The 16,109-nt window shown below is 41.0% G+C and overlaps 1 protein-coding gene across 14 annotated transcripts in view; it reads left to right on the top strand.

Annotated features, from left to right (window-relative positions):
- Ep400 (E1A binding protein p400) overlaps window positions 1-16,109 on the top strand; it is a 152,902-nt gene that overhangs the window by 56,306 nt on the left and 80,487 nt on the right. For all 14 annotated transcript variants that reach the window (XM_029556478.1, XM_029556474.1, XM_029556476.1 and 11 more), the window contains 5 exons: window positions 6,238-6,378; window positions 6,943-7,021; window positions 9,422-9,471; window positions 10,314-10,371; window positions 13,060-13,149. In XM_029556478.1, the coding sequence (XP_029412338.1) occupies window positions 6,238-6,378; window positions 6,943-7,021; window positions 9,422-9,471; window positions 10,314-10,371; window positions 13,060-13,149 (418 nt within the window). The remainder of the gene's footprint in view (window positions 1-6,237; window positions 6,379-6,942; window positions 7,022-9,421; window positions 9,472-10,313; window positions 10,372-13,059; window positions 13,150-16,109) is intronic.

Raw genomic sequence — 16,109 nt, 5'->3', positions numbered from 1 at the left:
ATTTCTGCCCTGATTTTTGTTATTTCTTCTTGTCTGCAGGGTTTGGGTTTTGTTTGATGTTTCCCCTTTCATCTCTGATTTTGTTGATTTGGAGGTGCTCTTTCTTTCTTTTGGTTAATTGGGCTAGCGGTCTGTCAGTCTTGTTTATCTTTTCAAAGAACCAGCTCTTGGATTTGTTGATTCGTTGTATTGTTTTCTTTGTTTCAATTTCATTAATTTCTGTCCTGATTCTTGTTATTTCTTCTTGTCTTCTGGGTTTGGGTTTCGTTTGCTGTTGCTTTTCAAATGTGTTGAGTTGCAATGTTAAGTCATTTATTCATGTTCTTTCCGATTTTTTGATGTAGGCACTTAGAGCTATAAACTTCCCTCTAAGGACCACTTTCAGCATGTCCCAGATGTGTTGTATTGTCCTTTTCATTTAATTCCAGGAATACTTTTATTTCTTTCTTAATTTCTCTTTTGACCCATTCATCATTTAGGAGTGTGTTGTTTAATCTCCATGTGTTCATGTGGCGATTAGGTCTTCTTCCGGTGTTGATTGTAAGCTTTAATGCATTGTGGTCTGACAGAATGCATGTAATTGTTTCACTCTTTTTGTATTTGTTGAGGTTTGTTTTGTGCCCCAGTATATGGTCGATTTTGGAGAAGGTTCCATGGGGTCGTGAGTAGAAAGTATGTCCTTTGGTGCTTGGGTGGCATACTCGGTAGATGTCTGTTAAGTTCATTTTGATATATAGTATTGTTTAATTCAGATGCCTCTCTGTTAACTCTCTGCCCTGTTGACCTATCTAATCGAGACAGTGGGGTATTGAAATCCCCTATTATTAATGAGTTGGGATTAATCTGAGTCTTAAAGTCCTGTAGTATTGTTTTTATGAAGTTGGGTGCACCAGAGTTTGGTGAATATATTTCTTGAATGTAATATCTTCTTGATTTATTGTTCCTTTGATCAGAATGAAGTGACCCTCTTTAGCTGTTCTGATTAGTTTTAGTTTAATGTCTATTTTTTCAGATGTTAGAATTGCTATGCCTGTTTTTTTCTTAGTACCATTCACTTGGTATATTTTTTTCCATCCTTTCACTTTAAGATAGTGTCTGTTCTTGAAAGTGAGATGAGTTTCGTGCAGACAACAGAAAGATGGGTTTTGTTTCTTAATCCATTTGCCTAGTCTGTGTCTTTTGACTGGGGAGTTCAGTCCATTAATATTTAAAGTTATTAATGAAAGATGAGTGTTGAATCTTGTCATTGTTATTTCTGTTTACATTCTTGATATAGCTGTACTTTTCTACAGTTATACCTTCATTGAATTTCTTTCTGAAACCCCTTGGGTATAGTCATTCCTTTCTTCAGCTCTTTGATTTGCTTCAAGAACTCTCTGAAGGGCTGGTTTTGTGGACATGAAATCCTTTAGCCTATTTATGTCATGGAAGATTTTTCTTTTCCCTTCAACTATAGTAGACATTTTGGCTGGGCATAGTAATCTGGGTTGGCATCTGTGGTCATTTAAAACTGGGAATACTTTGGTCCAGGCTGTTCTGGGTTTCATAGTTTTCACTGATAAGTCTGCTGTAATCCTAGTGGGTTTTCCTTTGTATGTGACTTGTTGTTTCTCTTTTGCAGCTTTCAGTATTGTCTCTTTGTTTTGTGCACTTGGTCTTTGTTTTGTATGCGTAGTGTTTTCACTATGATGTGCCGTGGAGAGTTTTCTTTTATGGTTCTGTCTATTTGGTTTTTTCTATGCTTCTTGTATTTGTATGGGCATGTCTTTCTTTAATTTGGGGAAATTTTCTTCCATCATTTTGTTGAAGATGTGATCCATGCCATTATCCTGGGACTCTTCTCCTTCCTGTACACCTATGATTTGTAAGTTTGGTCTTTTTATGGTGTCACACAATTCCTGCATATTCCATTCTTGTGCTTTCTTAACTTTTTCATAATCTTTGCTTGAGTTGTCTAGTTCATCCACTTTATCTTCCAGTTGATACTCTGTTTTCCATTTCATTCATCCTATTGTTGAGGCTTTCTCTTGTCATTTCTAATTGGCTTATGGAGTGTTTCACTTCATTCTTTATTTCAGCCTGAGTATTCTTCAATATTTCTAGCTCTTTTCTGAATTCATTCAGAAGTTTATCCCTATCTCCCTATCTTCCTTCAGTTCTTTGATTTCTCTGTGTGTTCTTTAAATTCACTGAGTTTTTTTTTATCATGTTTATAATTGTTCTCTTGAGTTCCATGTCCTGCTTTATCTCTATGGGGTTCTCATTGTACTCCTAGAGGAGTATTAGTATTTTGTGGGGATATGTTATTTTGGTTTTTCATGTTTTTATTTTTTCTCTGTGATTTTGATATGTGAATTTCTTTTGTAGTTTCTGATTATTGAGTGAGACTCAAGCCTTCTAGTTTCGATCTGCTTCTTTTTGTGAACTTTATGTGTCTTTGTGGTTTACTTTTTGGGCATGAAAAGCTGGTTCGTCTAAGGTTCCTGTTCTCTCTTGATTTTATATTGGAGTGGCCAGATTGCTTTTGTCTTCAAGCGTTCCCACAGAGGCCCAAGTTAGATGAGGATCAGATGCTTTCTCCTAATGTCTGGATCCATCCAGGAAAGATTTTGGCCTCTGGAATTTGGGGGTTGGACTGGCTTGCCGGGGCCAGGAAAGATGTTGGTCTAGGGTAGCTGGTGGCCATGCCACCCAGAGATGCAGAGGATGGTGGGGGTGGGAATCAGCTCCAAGGGCTCCTGGGGACTGCACTGAGGAGCTGGGTTGGTCTGGATGCAAAGGATCAGGAAGAGGAAAGGTCAGCCCCGGTGTCCAGGAAAGAGGCCCTTGGGGTCGTGTATTCCCAGGGAATCAGAGGGAGGTGAGGGCCGGGCAAGGCCCAGAGTGCTCCCGGGGACCCGAGAAGGAACTGGTACTCCGTTGGTCTGGGTGCAAAGGATCAGGAAGCAGTGGTTGTTCCCACGGTGCCTGGGGCGTCAAGACAAGGAATGGGACAGGACCCTGGCCAGGAGGAGAGACTGGCGGGGCATTTGGGAGGGTTAATGAGGCTGGGGGAGTCAAGGGGTGGAGGGTGAGATTGACTTAACCCTGGAGAGAGGCCCGCGGGTTGTAGAGAGGCCTGTGGGTCATGCCCACCCAGGGAAGCAGCAAAGTATTTACTTTTAATGTTCTAGATCTTTTATGTGTCTCTTGTGCTGTTTCCCATTTTATCTCTATTGTTGTTGATTTGTATTTTCTTTCTTTGTTTTGGTTGACTGGGCTAAGGGTCTGTCTGTCTTGTTTATCTTTTCAAAGAACCAGGTGTTTAGATTCATTGATTCTTTGTATTGTTTTCTTTGTTTCTATTTCATTAATTTCTGCTCTGATTTTTGTTATTTCTTCTTGTCTGCTGGGTTTGGGTTTCATTTGTTCTTGCTTTTCCTGAGTCTTGAGTTGCAATGTTGAGTCATTTATTTGTGCTCTTTCTGATTTTTTTTGGGGGGGGGGCTGCTTTTTGAAAGTTTCCCTGTAGACCATGCTGGCCTGGAACTCACAGAACTCCAGCTGCCTCTGCTTCCCAAGGGCTGGCATTAAGGGCCACCACACCCTCTTTCTGGTTTTTTAGTGTAGACAGAGCAACAAACTTCCCTCTTAGGACTGCTTTCAAATTGTCCCATAGGTTTTATTGTGTTGTATTGTCCTTTTTGTCTAATCCCAGGAATACTTTTTTTTTCTCCCCTTCGGTGTTTTTGAGACAGGGTCTCCCTGTAGCCCCAGCTGGCCTTGAACTCAAAGAGATCCTCCTACCCCTGCCTCCCAAGTGCTGGGACTACAGGTATGCACCACCACACCCAACTTCCAGGAATACTTTTAGTTCTTTCTTCATTTCTCCTTTGCTCATCATTCAGAAGTGTGTTGTTTAATCTCCTTGAGTTTCTGTAGTTACTAGGGCTTCTTCTGGTGTTGATTTTAAGCTTTCTTGTGTTGTGTTCTGATAGAATGCACGGAATTATTTCAATTTTTTGTATTTGTTGAGGATTGTTTTGTGGCTTAGTATGTGGTCAGTTTTTGATAAAGTTCCATGGTGTGCCGAATAGAAAGTGTATACTGTGGTGCTTGGGTGGAATATTCAGTAGGTGTCTGTTAGGTCCATTTGATGTATGGTATCATTTAATTCATATGTCTTTTTATTTTTTGTCTCATTGACCTGTCTAATGAAGACAGTGAGGTCTTGACATCCCCTACTATTACTGAGTTGGGGTTAATCTGTGTCTTAAAGTCCTGTAGTGTTCTTTTTATGAATTTGGGTACACCAGAGCTTGGTGCATATGTGTTCATGATTGTAATATCTTCTTGGTTAATTGTTCCTTTGATCAGAATGAGTGACCCACTTTATCTCTCCTGATTAGTTTTAGTTTGAAGTCTATTTTGTCTGATGTTAGAATTGCAACCCCCAGCTTGTTTCATAGTGCCATTTTCTTAGAATATTATTTTCTATCCTTTTACCTTAAAAGTAGTGCCTGTTCTTGAAGAGGAGATAGCTTTCTTGCAGAAAACAAAAGGAAGGATTTTGTTTCTTAATCCTTTCAATTGTTCTGTGTCTTTTGACTTTGGAGTTCAGACCATTGATATTTACTGTTATTGAAAGATGTGTATCAGTTGCCATCATTTTTATTGGTGTTTTCTTTGTCTGATTTTGTGTTTCCACAATTATACCTTCATTTAGTTTCTTTTTGTTGCCCTTGGGGTATAGTTCTTTCTCCATTCTTTGTATTGCTTCAAGTATTCTTTGAAGGGCTGGTTTTTGTGGACATGTAATCTTTCAGTCTATTTGTATTGTGGAAGATTTTTCTTTCCCCTTCAACTATAATAGACATTTTTGATGGGGAAATTATTCTAGGTTGGCATTTATGGTCATTTAGAACTCTGAATACTTTGGTCCAGGCTCTTCTGGCTTTCATAGTTTACATTAATAAGTCAGCTGTAATTCTTCTGCGTTTTCCTTTATATGTATGCCTGGAACTCAGAAATTGACCTGCCTCTGCCTCCTAAGTACTTGGGTTAAAGGTGTGCACCTTTAGTGATACTTTAATGTCATTTTAAAGGTGTGACACCATAAAATGATACTTTCTTTTTTGGCCTTTTTGAGGTAGGGTCTCTCTGTAGCCCCAGCTGTCCTAGAACTCACTATGTAGACCAGGCTGGCCTTGAACTCACAGAGATCCTCCTGCCTCTGCCTCTGGTGTGCTGGGATTAAAGGTGTGTGCCACCATGCCTGACTCAAAATGATACTTTCTAGGAAAGTTTGGCCAAATGTTGATGGTATTTATCTGCTTGTAGCAGTATTTGTCTTAGTGTGCCAGAAAGCATAGGGAGAATGCATTTGACAGCAAAATGTACATGGCTTTATTTGTGACCAATCTCTTTGTGGACAAGGTTGGCCTTGAATTTAAGATTCTTCTTTATCAGCCTCCTGAGTTGCTGGGATTATAGGTGAGCACTACCACATCTGGCATATATGTAACCCTAGGCTGAGAAGATTGTCTTAATTTTTTTATATAATTTTTCTCCTGGCAATCTGACATGACATAGAATACAATGAAATTAAAAAAAAATTTAAATTATTTTTATTTTATGTGTATGCATGTATTGCCTGCATTTAGGTAAGTGCACCCATGTTGTGCAGTGCCCGCCGAGGACAGAAGAGGCTGTTGGATCCCCTGGAACTGGAGTTACAGATAGTTGTTAGCTACCATGTGGGTGCTGGGATTCGAACCTGGGTCTTTTCTGTAAGAACAACCAGTGTTCTTAACCACTATGCCATCTCTCCAGCCCACAACGAATTTTTAAAAATTTTATTTTATGCCGGTCGTGGTGGCACAACTTTAATCCCAGCACTCAGGAGGCAGAGGCAGGTGGATCTCTGTGAGTTGTAGGCCAGTCTGGACTACATAGTGAGTTCCAAGACATCTGGGGTACAGGGAGACCCTGTCTCAGAAAGACAAAAAAAAAAAACAACAAAAAAAAAAACCATATTTTATTCTCTCTTTTTCTCTCTCTGTGTGTGTGTGTGTGTGTGTGTGTGTGTGTGTGTGTGTGTGTGTGTGTGTGTGTGTGTGTAAGCATGGACACATACATGTCACACACAGAGGTCAAAGAGCAACTTGTAGGAGTTGGTCCTTTTCCACTGTGTGGGTCCCAGGGATGCAACTGAGATAATCACCAGCCTGAGTATAATGTGTTCTTGAACTTTACCAGCTTGTCAGAACTGTAGCCCGGCATCATGAGGAAAAGAAGCTTCGTGAAGAAAGAGGGAAGAAGGAAGAGCAAAGCAGACTAAGACGTATTGCTGCTTCCACTGCCCGAGAAATAGAATATTTTTGGTCAAATATTGAACAGGTAAATGCTGGAATGCTGGAATTTCAGTGGGGGTTATAAAAATCAGATGTGTCTAACCTGTGAGGCTGTGTGCTAGGGGAGAGAACCTCAGCAGCTATAGTAAACAGTGTCCTTGGCGGTATACAGTAAGAGGCCTTGAGCCCACTGCCCCTCTGTGCTGTTCCTTTGTAAGGTTTAGCCCATTCTAGCATCTGTGTTTGCCTTGTGCCCCCGGAAGCCACGGCATTGAGGTAATAGTATGGTGGGTGAGGGCCTGTTAGTTCGTTCTTGGAGTGCTGTGGCCACAGAAGGTAACATCTTTCTCAGGGTACCTGCTTGAGTGTGCACACTTTCTCTTTTTCAAGAACTTAAAAAGTTTTACTAATAGTTTGGGCAGGACAGAGTTAAATACAAAATAAATGGGAAAGGATCAAACTCAAGTTTCTTTTTGAAATGATGTGAATGAGGTTGGCTGACTGTACTTTTATACTGGTTGTCTGAGTTTAATGTTTTATGTGCAGGACTTGTGCAGTTTACATTCTTAATGACCTACTTATTTATTCATCTTTTTTTGTTTGTTTTTAGGTTGTAGAAATAAAATTGCAAGTAGAATTAGAAGAGAAAAGGAAAAAAGCCTTAAATTTACATAAAGTTTCCAGGAGAGGTATGATGTTAAAATTTTTTTTAATTATGTTTGTTTGTTTGTTTGTTTGTTTGTGTGTGTGTGTGTGTGTGTGTGTGTGTGTCTGTCTGTCTGTCTGTCTGTCTGTCTGTCTGTGTATACTATGGCTTGCAGGTGGAAACCAGAGGATAACTTTCAGAAGTGGTTCTCTCCTTCTACCATGTGGGTCCTGGGGATTAAATTCAGGTTGCTGCGTTTGGTGGCAAGTGTCTTTACCTACTGAGCCATCTCATGGGCCTAGGTCTGATACTTAAAAAACACTTTTTTTTTTTTTGGTCTTTTTAAGACAGGGTCTCTAGTCCCAACTGGCCTGGAACTCACAGAAATCTGCCTGCCTCTGCCTTCTAAGTGCCGGGATTAAAGGTGTGCGCCACCACACCTGGCTTTAAAAAACACTTAAAAAAAGTACATTTATTGGGGCTGGGGAGATGGCTCAGAGGTTAAAAGCAGTGGTTGTTCTTGCAGAAGACCCAGCTTTGAATCCTAGCACCACATGGCAGCTAACAACTGTCCGTAACTCCAGTCCCAGGGGATCCGACAGCCTCTTCTGACCTCTGTGGGCATTGCATGACACGGGTGCACTTACCTACATGAAGTCAATACACATAAAATTAAAAAAAAAATAAAAATTTTTAAAAATTACATTTATTTATTTCTTTTGTGTGTGAGTCCATCTGTGCCATAGTACACCTCTGTAAGTCAGAAGATGAGTTATGGGAGGTGGTCTTTTCTTTCACCATGTAGGTTCTGGAGATCAGGCTCAGATAGATGTAGTGGCTGGTACCTTTCCTGTTGAGCTGTCTCATTGGGATTTTAAAGACAGCTTTGATGAAGCTCAGAGGCGGAATACTTGCCTAGCATCTGTAAGGCCTTGAACTTACCTCCCAGTTACTAATACACACATTAATAACATGAAAATTCACGTTTTTTATATTATACTCTGTTCAGCTTCTGTGCTTACCAGGCAGCTTCCTCATATCATGGTTTTCCGTGGAGTTGCCCAGAGAGGTCATGGGTTAGGGAGACCATTTGCATGCATTTGTCCTGTCTGATTTGGTGCATTTTTCTTTGTGTAAACAATCTTGTTTTTTTGTTTTGTTTTTGAGACAAGATCTCTATGAAGCCCTGGCTGGCCTAGGCTTCATACCAGACTGTTCTCAACTCTCTCTTCTAAGAGCTGGAATTAAAGGCATGTACTATCATGCTATTTTCACTCTTTGGTTTGGTTTGGTTTGGTTTAGGTTAGTTTTGTGTGAGATAGGGTCTCCCTAGATAGAGCCCCAGATGGCCTAGAGCTCACTATGTAGAACAGGCTGACTTTGAACTCACAGAGATCTACCTGCCTCTGCTGGGATTAAAGGCATGTGCCACCATGACCAACCGGCTTTTTCTGCTCTTTTTCGATGTGGTAGTGTGAGTCAGCACCCCAAAATTGTCCAACTTGGAGTGCTTTCAGAATTTAGGTTCTGAACTGTTTCTGCCTTCAGTATCTGGACAGTGAGGTAGACCAAACTGAAGTATCTGCCAGAGCTGGGGCCCTTTGGGGACTGAGCTAGTGCACTGTCTCTGTAATCACTGAGATAGTTCTACAGTAGCTGCTCCCAGTTAATGAATACCTAGGTACATGTCAGATGACAACACAAATAGCATTCACTGTCTCCTCTGATCCTTAGAATGTCCCTGGAGGGGCTGGAGAGATGGGTCAGTGGTTAAGAGCAGTGAGTGAATGCTCTTGCAGAGGACCCAGATTAGATTCCCAGCACCCACAGGGCAGCAACAACCATCCATAACTCCAGGTTCAGGGGGTCATAACTCCAGCTCCAGGGGGTACGACTCCCTCTTCTGACCCCTGTGGGCATTGTACAACGCAGGTGCACTTACATATATCCAGGGAATATACTTATACACACAAAATAAAAATAATAAAATATTTTTTAAAAAGGAATGTCCTGGGAACCCTCATACCTTTCATGTTTTTGATGCAAAAGCAAACTTCTTGAGAAGTGTCCACTGCTAAAAGCTATCAAACTTGAAACTGAGAGCTAGGCAAAATGATACACATCTATAATCCTAACTCTTAAGAGGTACAGGCAGGTATTTGGGAATTTAAGGCAGCCTGAATGTTCAACAAGACCCTGACTCAAAATACAAAACTCAGAAAAGAAAGAACTGTAAGATGAAAACTACTGTTTTGGGTTACTGGGAAGAATGAGATTGAGCTTATGCAGGGGGAAAGAGGTGGAACTTGTACTCCTTGTCGTTTTTTGAGTGTAGGCAGCTACACAGGGCACAGTTTTTTGTTTTTGTTTTTTTTTAAATAACAGAGACTATCATCTCCCCACAGCTATGGTAAAAATAAAACTGTGTTTCTTGTTTCTTTAGGGAAAGAATCCAGATTAAAAGGATTTGATACATCACCAGAACAGTTTCTGGTAGGTTCAGGATTGCTGTTGCCCTGACACAAAAAATGGATTTGTAATTACCTAGAGAAATTAGTAGTTATGAATATTACCACCTTTTAAAAATAACTTTATTTTCTGTGTATTTCATATAATCTTAATCAAATTTAAACCCCCTCCCCCATCTGCATCCTCCTATACTTCTCCCATATACCAGATTTCATGCATTCTGTCACATATGTTAAGTCCTTTCTGGTCAAGCATTTGTATCCAGACCAGATGTCCTTCGGTGCAAGTTCATCCACTGGAGTCTAGTCTGCCTATCTAGAGTCTCTCAGGTCCGTTCTCCCTTACCCAGCAGTAATCAATTCCCAATAGTTACTAGGTTAGGGTTGGGGCCAGTTGCCCATTTCCTTCATTCTCTGATGGATTTTTGTCTGATTGAGTTGGGACAGGTCTTGTGCATGCTGTCACCTGAAGTCTACTTTGAAAATAAAGTAGCACTTTATAATTGCAGTTTCACTTGGGATGTGAATCCAGGGGTTTGAGAGGATCCAGTTGAACACAGTACTTGAAATTCTGTATCCTCACTCCTCCTTTCTCAGGGTCTATATCATGATTGCTCTAAGGATGGCCCAGCAAGTACCATGGATCTCTCCATTGTCCTTGTGGGCACAAAGCTAAATAGACACTCCTTCCATGACATCCCATTCTGTTATTTTAAATCTCATTTTAAATTTCTGATTTTTTTTTTTTTTTAATTTTGTTTATTTTTAAATATAGGATTTTCTTAAAGAAAAAGAAGAGCAAGCATATGTATTAAATCTCATTTTAAATTTCTGATTTTTTTTTTTTTTTAAATTTGTTTATTTCAGGATCCAGGAATATCTGGAAGGAAAAGAAAAGCTAGCATATCTTTGACCGATGATGAAGGTCTGTTTTCTATTCCCTTGATGCCTTGTCTTCAGAGCCCTTTAGATCACAGAGAGTGTGCCCCTTTGTGTTGTCAGACCACAGAACAGAACTGAGGTGACTTTGTCCATGGACTTGTTATTTTAAACTGGTTGGAAAGTTTAATCTTTGTATTTATCCAGGTATCTTTGAGTGTACAGAGTAACTTCTGTGTCTCCAGAGGACTTCAGGTGCTTTCTTTTCTTTATTAATTTTTGTCTTTTTGAGACAGGGTCTTCTTGTAGCCTTAGCTGACTTGGAACTTACTATGTAAACAAAGCTGGCCCTGAACTCACAGAGATTGATGGCATGCACCACCCCACCCGGCCCTTGGGGTATTTTCTATAGCAACATCTTAGTATCTTCTTTTGTGAGATCTAGAAGCCCAGGTGCATTTGGAGAGCTACAGAGGGATGATGCAGGGCCAGGTCTGTTCCTGTCCTCAAGGACTGGCCTTGGAGTATTAGGCTATATATTCTTGTTTTGAAGTCAGTTATGTTTGCTGTCCACCATTCCCACAGTCACCAGGCTGGGCTCTTTAGGAGGAGCCCCTGTCATGTTTAGATGTTGGCACTTGGTTAGAGTAGAATACAGATGTGACTCTCAGTGTGACTGGGAGACAGCCTGTGTTCATTTTTTAGCTTCTGACCTGTTTGCAAGCCACCAGTGCATTGTTGTACAAGTCTTCAGGACTATTCTTGGTTGTAGGAATAGAGGAAGGAAGTAGGAAAATAGTATTTGAGAAATTACAGGGCAGTGTGTGATGCAGCAGATGCTAGGTGAATGAGACTTGGGGGTCTCAACAGTACACTGGCTTTATTGGCTTCACTGGTAGACTGTGTAAACCCTTTTAGACTTTTGAAAAATTGAGGTTTTTGTGTGTGTTGATTCTTTTTTTGAGACGGGGTCTCATTATGTGTATCTGTCTGGCCTGGAACTCACAAAGACCTATCTGCCTATGCCTCCCAAGTGCTGGGGTTAAAGGTATGCACCACCATGCCTGTCTGGCTCTTTTATTTTTTTAGATTAGTTTAATTTTATGTGTATGAGTGCTTGCCTATATGTATGTGCATCACATACATGATATTTGTTGATTATTATCTGGAAATTTTCTGGGAAATTTGGTCAGATTATGGGTGTGGTGACTGTCAGGATTAAGTTCTACTGTAAAAGACAAACGAATAGCTTGGGTTCCATAGCCCTGCCTTGACATAGCAGCATAATGATGTTCTCCAGAGGGCCTCTTCTTCTCCCATTTTTTTCCTGTTAAGTCTTGCCTTTAGGTACTCTTCTAGGAAGGTGGTGCTGCCACTCAACTACTCTCTTACAGTTTGACTTACGGTTGTCACTTAAGACAAGAATATACAAGTGGAGAGCAAATCGGGTGCTTCCAGCCAAGCTGGTGTCCTCTTGGAAGGTCCTAAGCTGTGTTCCTGCTTGTGTCTTTCTGACTACATATTGATGTTGGGATGTGTCTGTCTGTGTAGCTAACAGAGGATGTGGTGACAGAGGAAGGATTGGGGAGCAAATGTTTTGGGGTAGTATGCAGTCATGTACAGTGATTTTATATGATTTTCTTTGTTAGATGTTTGACTGATTTGGGGGCATCTCCTTGTTAGGTGGTAGGTTAGTTAGGGGAAATGAGAGTCTTAGTAGGATCTGTTTTACATAATCGGCTTGTAGTAATTATCACCTTCAACTTGGGGTTTCTTTGTTTTGAAATAGGCTTATTTAGTTCCAGGCTGGCCTCCACTAGTGATGTCAACATGGCCATCACTTTTGTTTACTTTTCTTTCTCCTAAGCTATGTGTTCTATCAGTCAAATGATCAGAGGGGCAGGAGAAATGGCAGAATGAATTTCCAAGAGGAAGGCCTTAATTGGTGTGAGTTGAACCAGGCTGTTGTTTGTGGCCAGAACTGAATTCATCTAGGACCCAGGGACTTGTATGGTTGTGGCTAGTGCCTTGGCAACTTTGGTAGGTGGTAAAGGTTTTATAGTGAGGAACTAAGGAGTTTGGAGATACGGTAGAGATATTTGGCAGTGTGAGTGTGTTTTGTTGTAAAGGAAGGGGCAAGATCATTTAACTGTGGATGAAAAGAAGCTAGCTGAAGGAAGGACTGCTGCCAAGGAGGGAGGGTATAGCTTCTCTGGCAGGTTTCCTGACCCCTGATGTGACTTAGGAGGGAGGCAGAAACCCCAACTCTTGTGGTAAGTAGTGCAGAGTTCAGAGTAGGGCCTGAAGAGTGAGCCAGTCTGAATTGGTAGCATAGGAGATGAAACATAAAAAAGCTGAAGGGAGCATACACATTGTATCTGGGTAGTGGCCATTCTCTCAGGGTGGGCAGTCATGAATTCCTAGGGTCTCAGCAAGTGTACATGTGGCTTTTCTGCAGTAGGTAGGAAGTTTATCAGCACTTCGTGTTACCTTGAGTTAGGTCTATTGCATATTGAAAAAACAGAATATGAATGACAAGCTAAAGTGTAAGGGAAAATGTTTCCCAATTGCCACTAACAAAGTATTGTTTCCAATACTTTGAAAAATTAAAGCATTTGCGTTCAGTTTCTTTAATAGCGATGCAAACAATTTTGAAGCCTAATAGTGTTTAGAAACACTGAGAAACTGAAGTAGAGCTTTGCATGTTCCTGACTTCTGATAATGACCATTTCAGTGGAAGATGAAGAAGAGACCATCGAAGAGGAAGAAGCACATGAAGGACTTGTAGATCACCACACAGAACTTTCTAATCTGGCCAAAGAAGGTAGGCTCTTACTATCTGAGTGAAAAATACTGTTCATTAAACATTAAGCAGACACACAGGAACATTTGAAGATAATGTCAGATACAAATTACAGTAGTATGTAGAGTATGGTGCTGCCAGGTTCTGGGAAATAGTTCTCTGGGTACTCCTTGTTGAGTCCCTCCTGTCACAGTAGTGACAGCCAACTTAGACTTTGTGTTGCTGTCTTTCTATCCCCTCCCACATCTGTGAGTCTCCCTAGCCAGTGTTTGAGACTTCATCAGAACTTCTGTGAATGAGATTATAAGGTATGTTTTGCTCTTCCTGCCCAAATGCCCTGCTCAGTAGTTTTTATTTTTTAAATTAAAAAAAAATTACTATTTTTATTTTACGTGTATGAGTATGTTACCTGCATGAATATAAGTGCACCCATGTCTTTCAGTGCCCAAGGAGGTCAGAAGAAGGCGTCGGATCCCTTGAAACTAGAGTTATGGACAGTTGTTAGCTGCCATGTGGGTGCTGGGAATCAAACCCCAGTCCTTTGCAAGAGCAGCCAGTGCTCTTAACCGCTGAGCTATCTCTCCAGCCCTTTCTAAAATTTATTTTTATTTTATGTGCACCCATGCGTGTAGTGTCTGGAGTCCAGAAGAAGGTGGCAGATGACCTGGAACTGGAGTTATGTATGGTTGTCGGCACTGTGTGGGTGTTGTGAACCGAACCTGGTTCCTTTGCAAGAGTACCCAGTACTTTTAACTGATGAGCTATCTTTTCAGCCCCCCTGTTCAGTAGTTTTATCAAGATTGTTGGGTATTGCTGTCAACATATTAGCTGCCTAGAAATACCGTGTTTTACTTATAAACATGTCACCATTTTCTTATATACTGTGGGCTTGGTTCTAACAGTGCTACTGTGGGTGTTCCTTACTCTGTGCTATGTGTACAAATGGCTCTGCATGTACTCAGGTATGGAGCAGGTATGGAGGCCATGGTTGGCCTGAAGAATTACGTAGCTTGTGCCAAGCTGCGTGCTGCACTGGTATCTGCTGCCTTGGAGACTTCTACACAGCTGGTGATAAAAATAGTATACCACTGGTGGCCTAGAATAGCAATTCTCTGATAGGTATTTTTTCATGTCTGTGTTTAGCTCATTTGGGTGTTGGGTGTCCTTTTCCTTATTGACCTATTTGAGTTCTTTACATACTCTAGACATGAATTTTCTATGCTTAGGCCACAAGGATACTCTCCTATAGCATTTGATTTTTTTAACTTAAAAAATATTTTAAAATTTATTTTATGTTTGAGTGTTTTGCCTGCATGTATGTAAGTGCACTCGTGTATGCAATGTCCATGAAGACCAGAAGACAGCATTGGATCCTCTGGAACTGGAGTTAGGGACCCACTATGTGAGTACTGGGAAACAAACCTGGGTCCTCTGCAAGAGCAGACAGTGCACTTAACTGCTAAGCTGTCTGTCCAAGGTCTTTCAAGGTCTCCCTGTAACCCCAATTGTCCTGGAACTTACTATGTAGGCCAGGGTGGTTTTGATCTTGCAGAGGTCTACCTGCCTCTGCCTCCTGAGTGCTGAGATTAAAGGTGTGCCACTATGCCTAGTCAAAACTTAAAAAATACTTTAGGGGGCTGGAGAGTTAGCAATTAAGGGCACTTGGTTGCTCTTGCAAAGGACCTGGGTTTCATTCCCAGCACCCATGTGACTACTCATGACTGTCTGTAACTCCAGTTCCAGGGGAATCCAATGCCCTCTTTTGACCTCTGCAGGTATTGCACAACACAGGTGCATTTACATACATGGAGACATTATACTCATACCTATAAAATAAAATAATAAAATATTTTTTATTTTTTGTTTTTTAAATTTATTTTATTTTAATTTAATTTAATTTTATATTTTTGTGGTCTTTTTGAGACATGGTCTCCCTGTAGCTCCAGCTGTCCTGGAATTCACTATGTAGACCAGGCTGGCCTTGAACTCACAGCTCACAGAGATCACTTGCCTCTGCCTCCCGGGTGCTGGGATTAAAGGCGTGTGCCACCACTCCTGGCTTATTTATTATTTTTATGTATATGCCTGTATTGCCTGTATGTAGGTAAGTGCACTCATGTCATGCAGTACCCGAAGAGGACAGAAGAGGCTGCCAGACCCCCTGGAACTGGAGTTATGGACAGTTGTTAGCTGCTATGTAGGTGCTGGAATTTCAAACCCCATCTTCTTCAAGAACGGCCAGTGTTCTTAACCACAGAGCCGTCTCTCCAGCCCCTTAAATTTTTTTTTTAATATTTTAAAAATATTTAAAAATATTTAGGGCTTGCCAGGTGTGCTGGCCCATGCCTTTAATCCCAGCACTCAGGAGGCAGAGGCAGGTGGATCTCTGTGAGTTTGAGGCCAGCCTGGTCTACATAGTGAGTTCCAGGACAGCTGGGGCTACAGGGAAATCTTCTCTCAAAAACACCAAAAAAAAAAAAAAAAAAGGTGTTTAGGGCTCAGTGCTTGAGAGCGCTGGCAGCTTTTATAGAGGACTCAGATTCAGTTCCCAGCACCTGCATGGCAGCTAACCATTGTCCTTAACTTCAGGTCTAGGGGATCTGACACCCTCTTCTGTCCTCTGTGGGCATTACATGATACAGGTGCACTTAAATACATGCAGACAAAAAACACTCATACACTTAAATTATTGAGAATTTCATACATGCATATAAAGTATTTTGATCAAATCCATGTCCATTCCCTCCCCTCCAACTCTTCCCATATTCTCCCATCACTTTTTTTCTGATAACTTCATGTACTCTTTCTTCTTTTATTATTTGTTTATTTATTTAATTAATTTATTTTTGGTGGGGGGACAGGGTCTCCCTGTAGTCCTAGCTGTCCTGGAACTCACTATGTAGACCAGGCTGGCCTCAAACTCACAGAGATCCACCTGCCTCTGCCTCCTGAGTGCTGGGATTAAAGGCATGGGCCAGCAC

Source organism: Nannospalax galili, unplaced genomic scaffold (genome assembly GCF_000622305.1).
Source record: "Nannospalax galili isolate Female #2095 unplaced genomic scaffold, S.galili_v1.0 scaffold566, whole genome shotgun sequence".
In the NCBI taxonomy this organism is placed as follows: domain Eukaryota; kingdom Metazoa; phylum Chordata; class Mammalia; order Rodentia; family Spalacidae; genus Nannospalax; species Nannospalax galili.
This window is presented reverse-complemented; position numbering and strand designations above follow the sequence as displayed.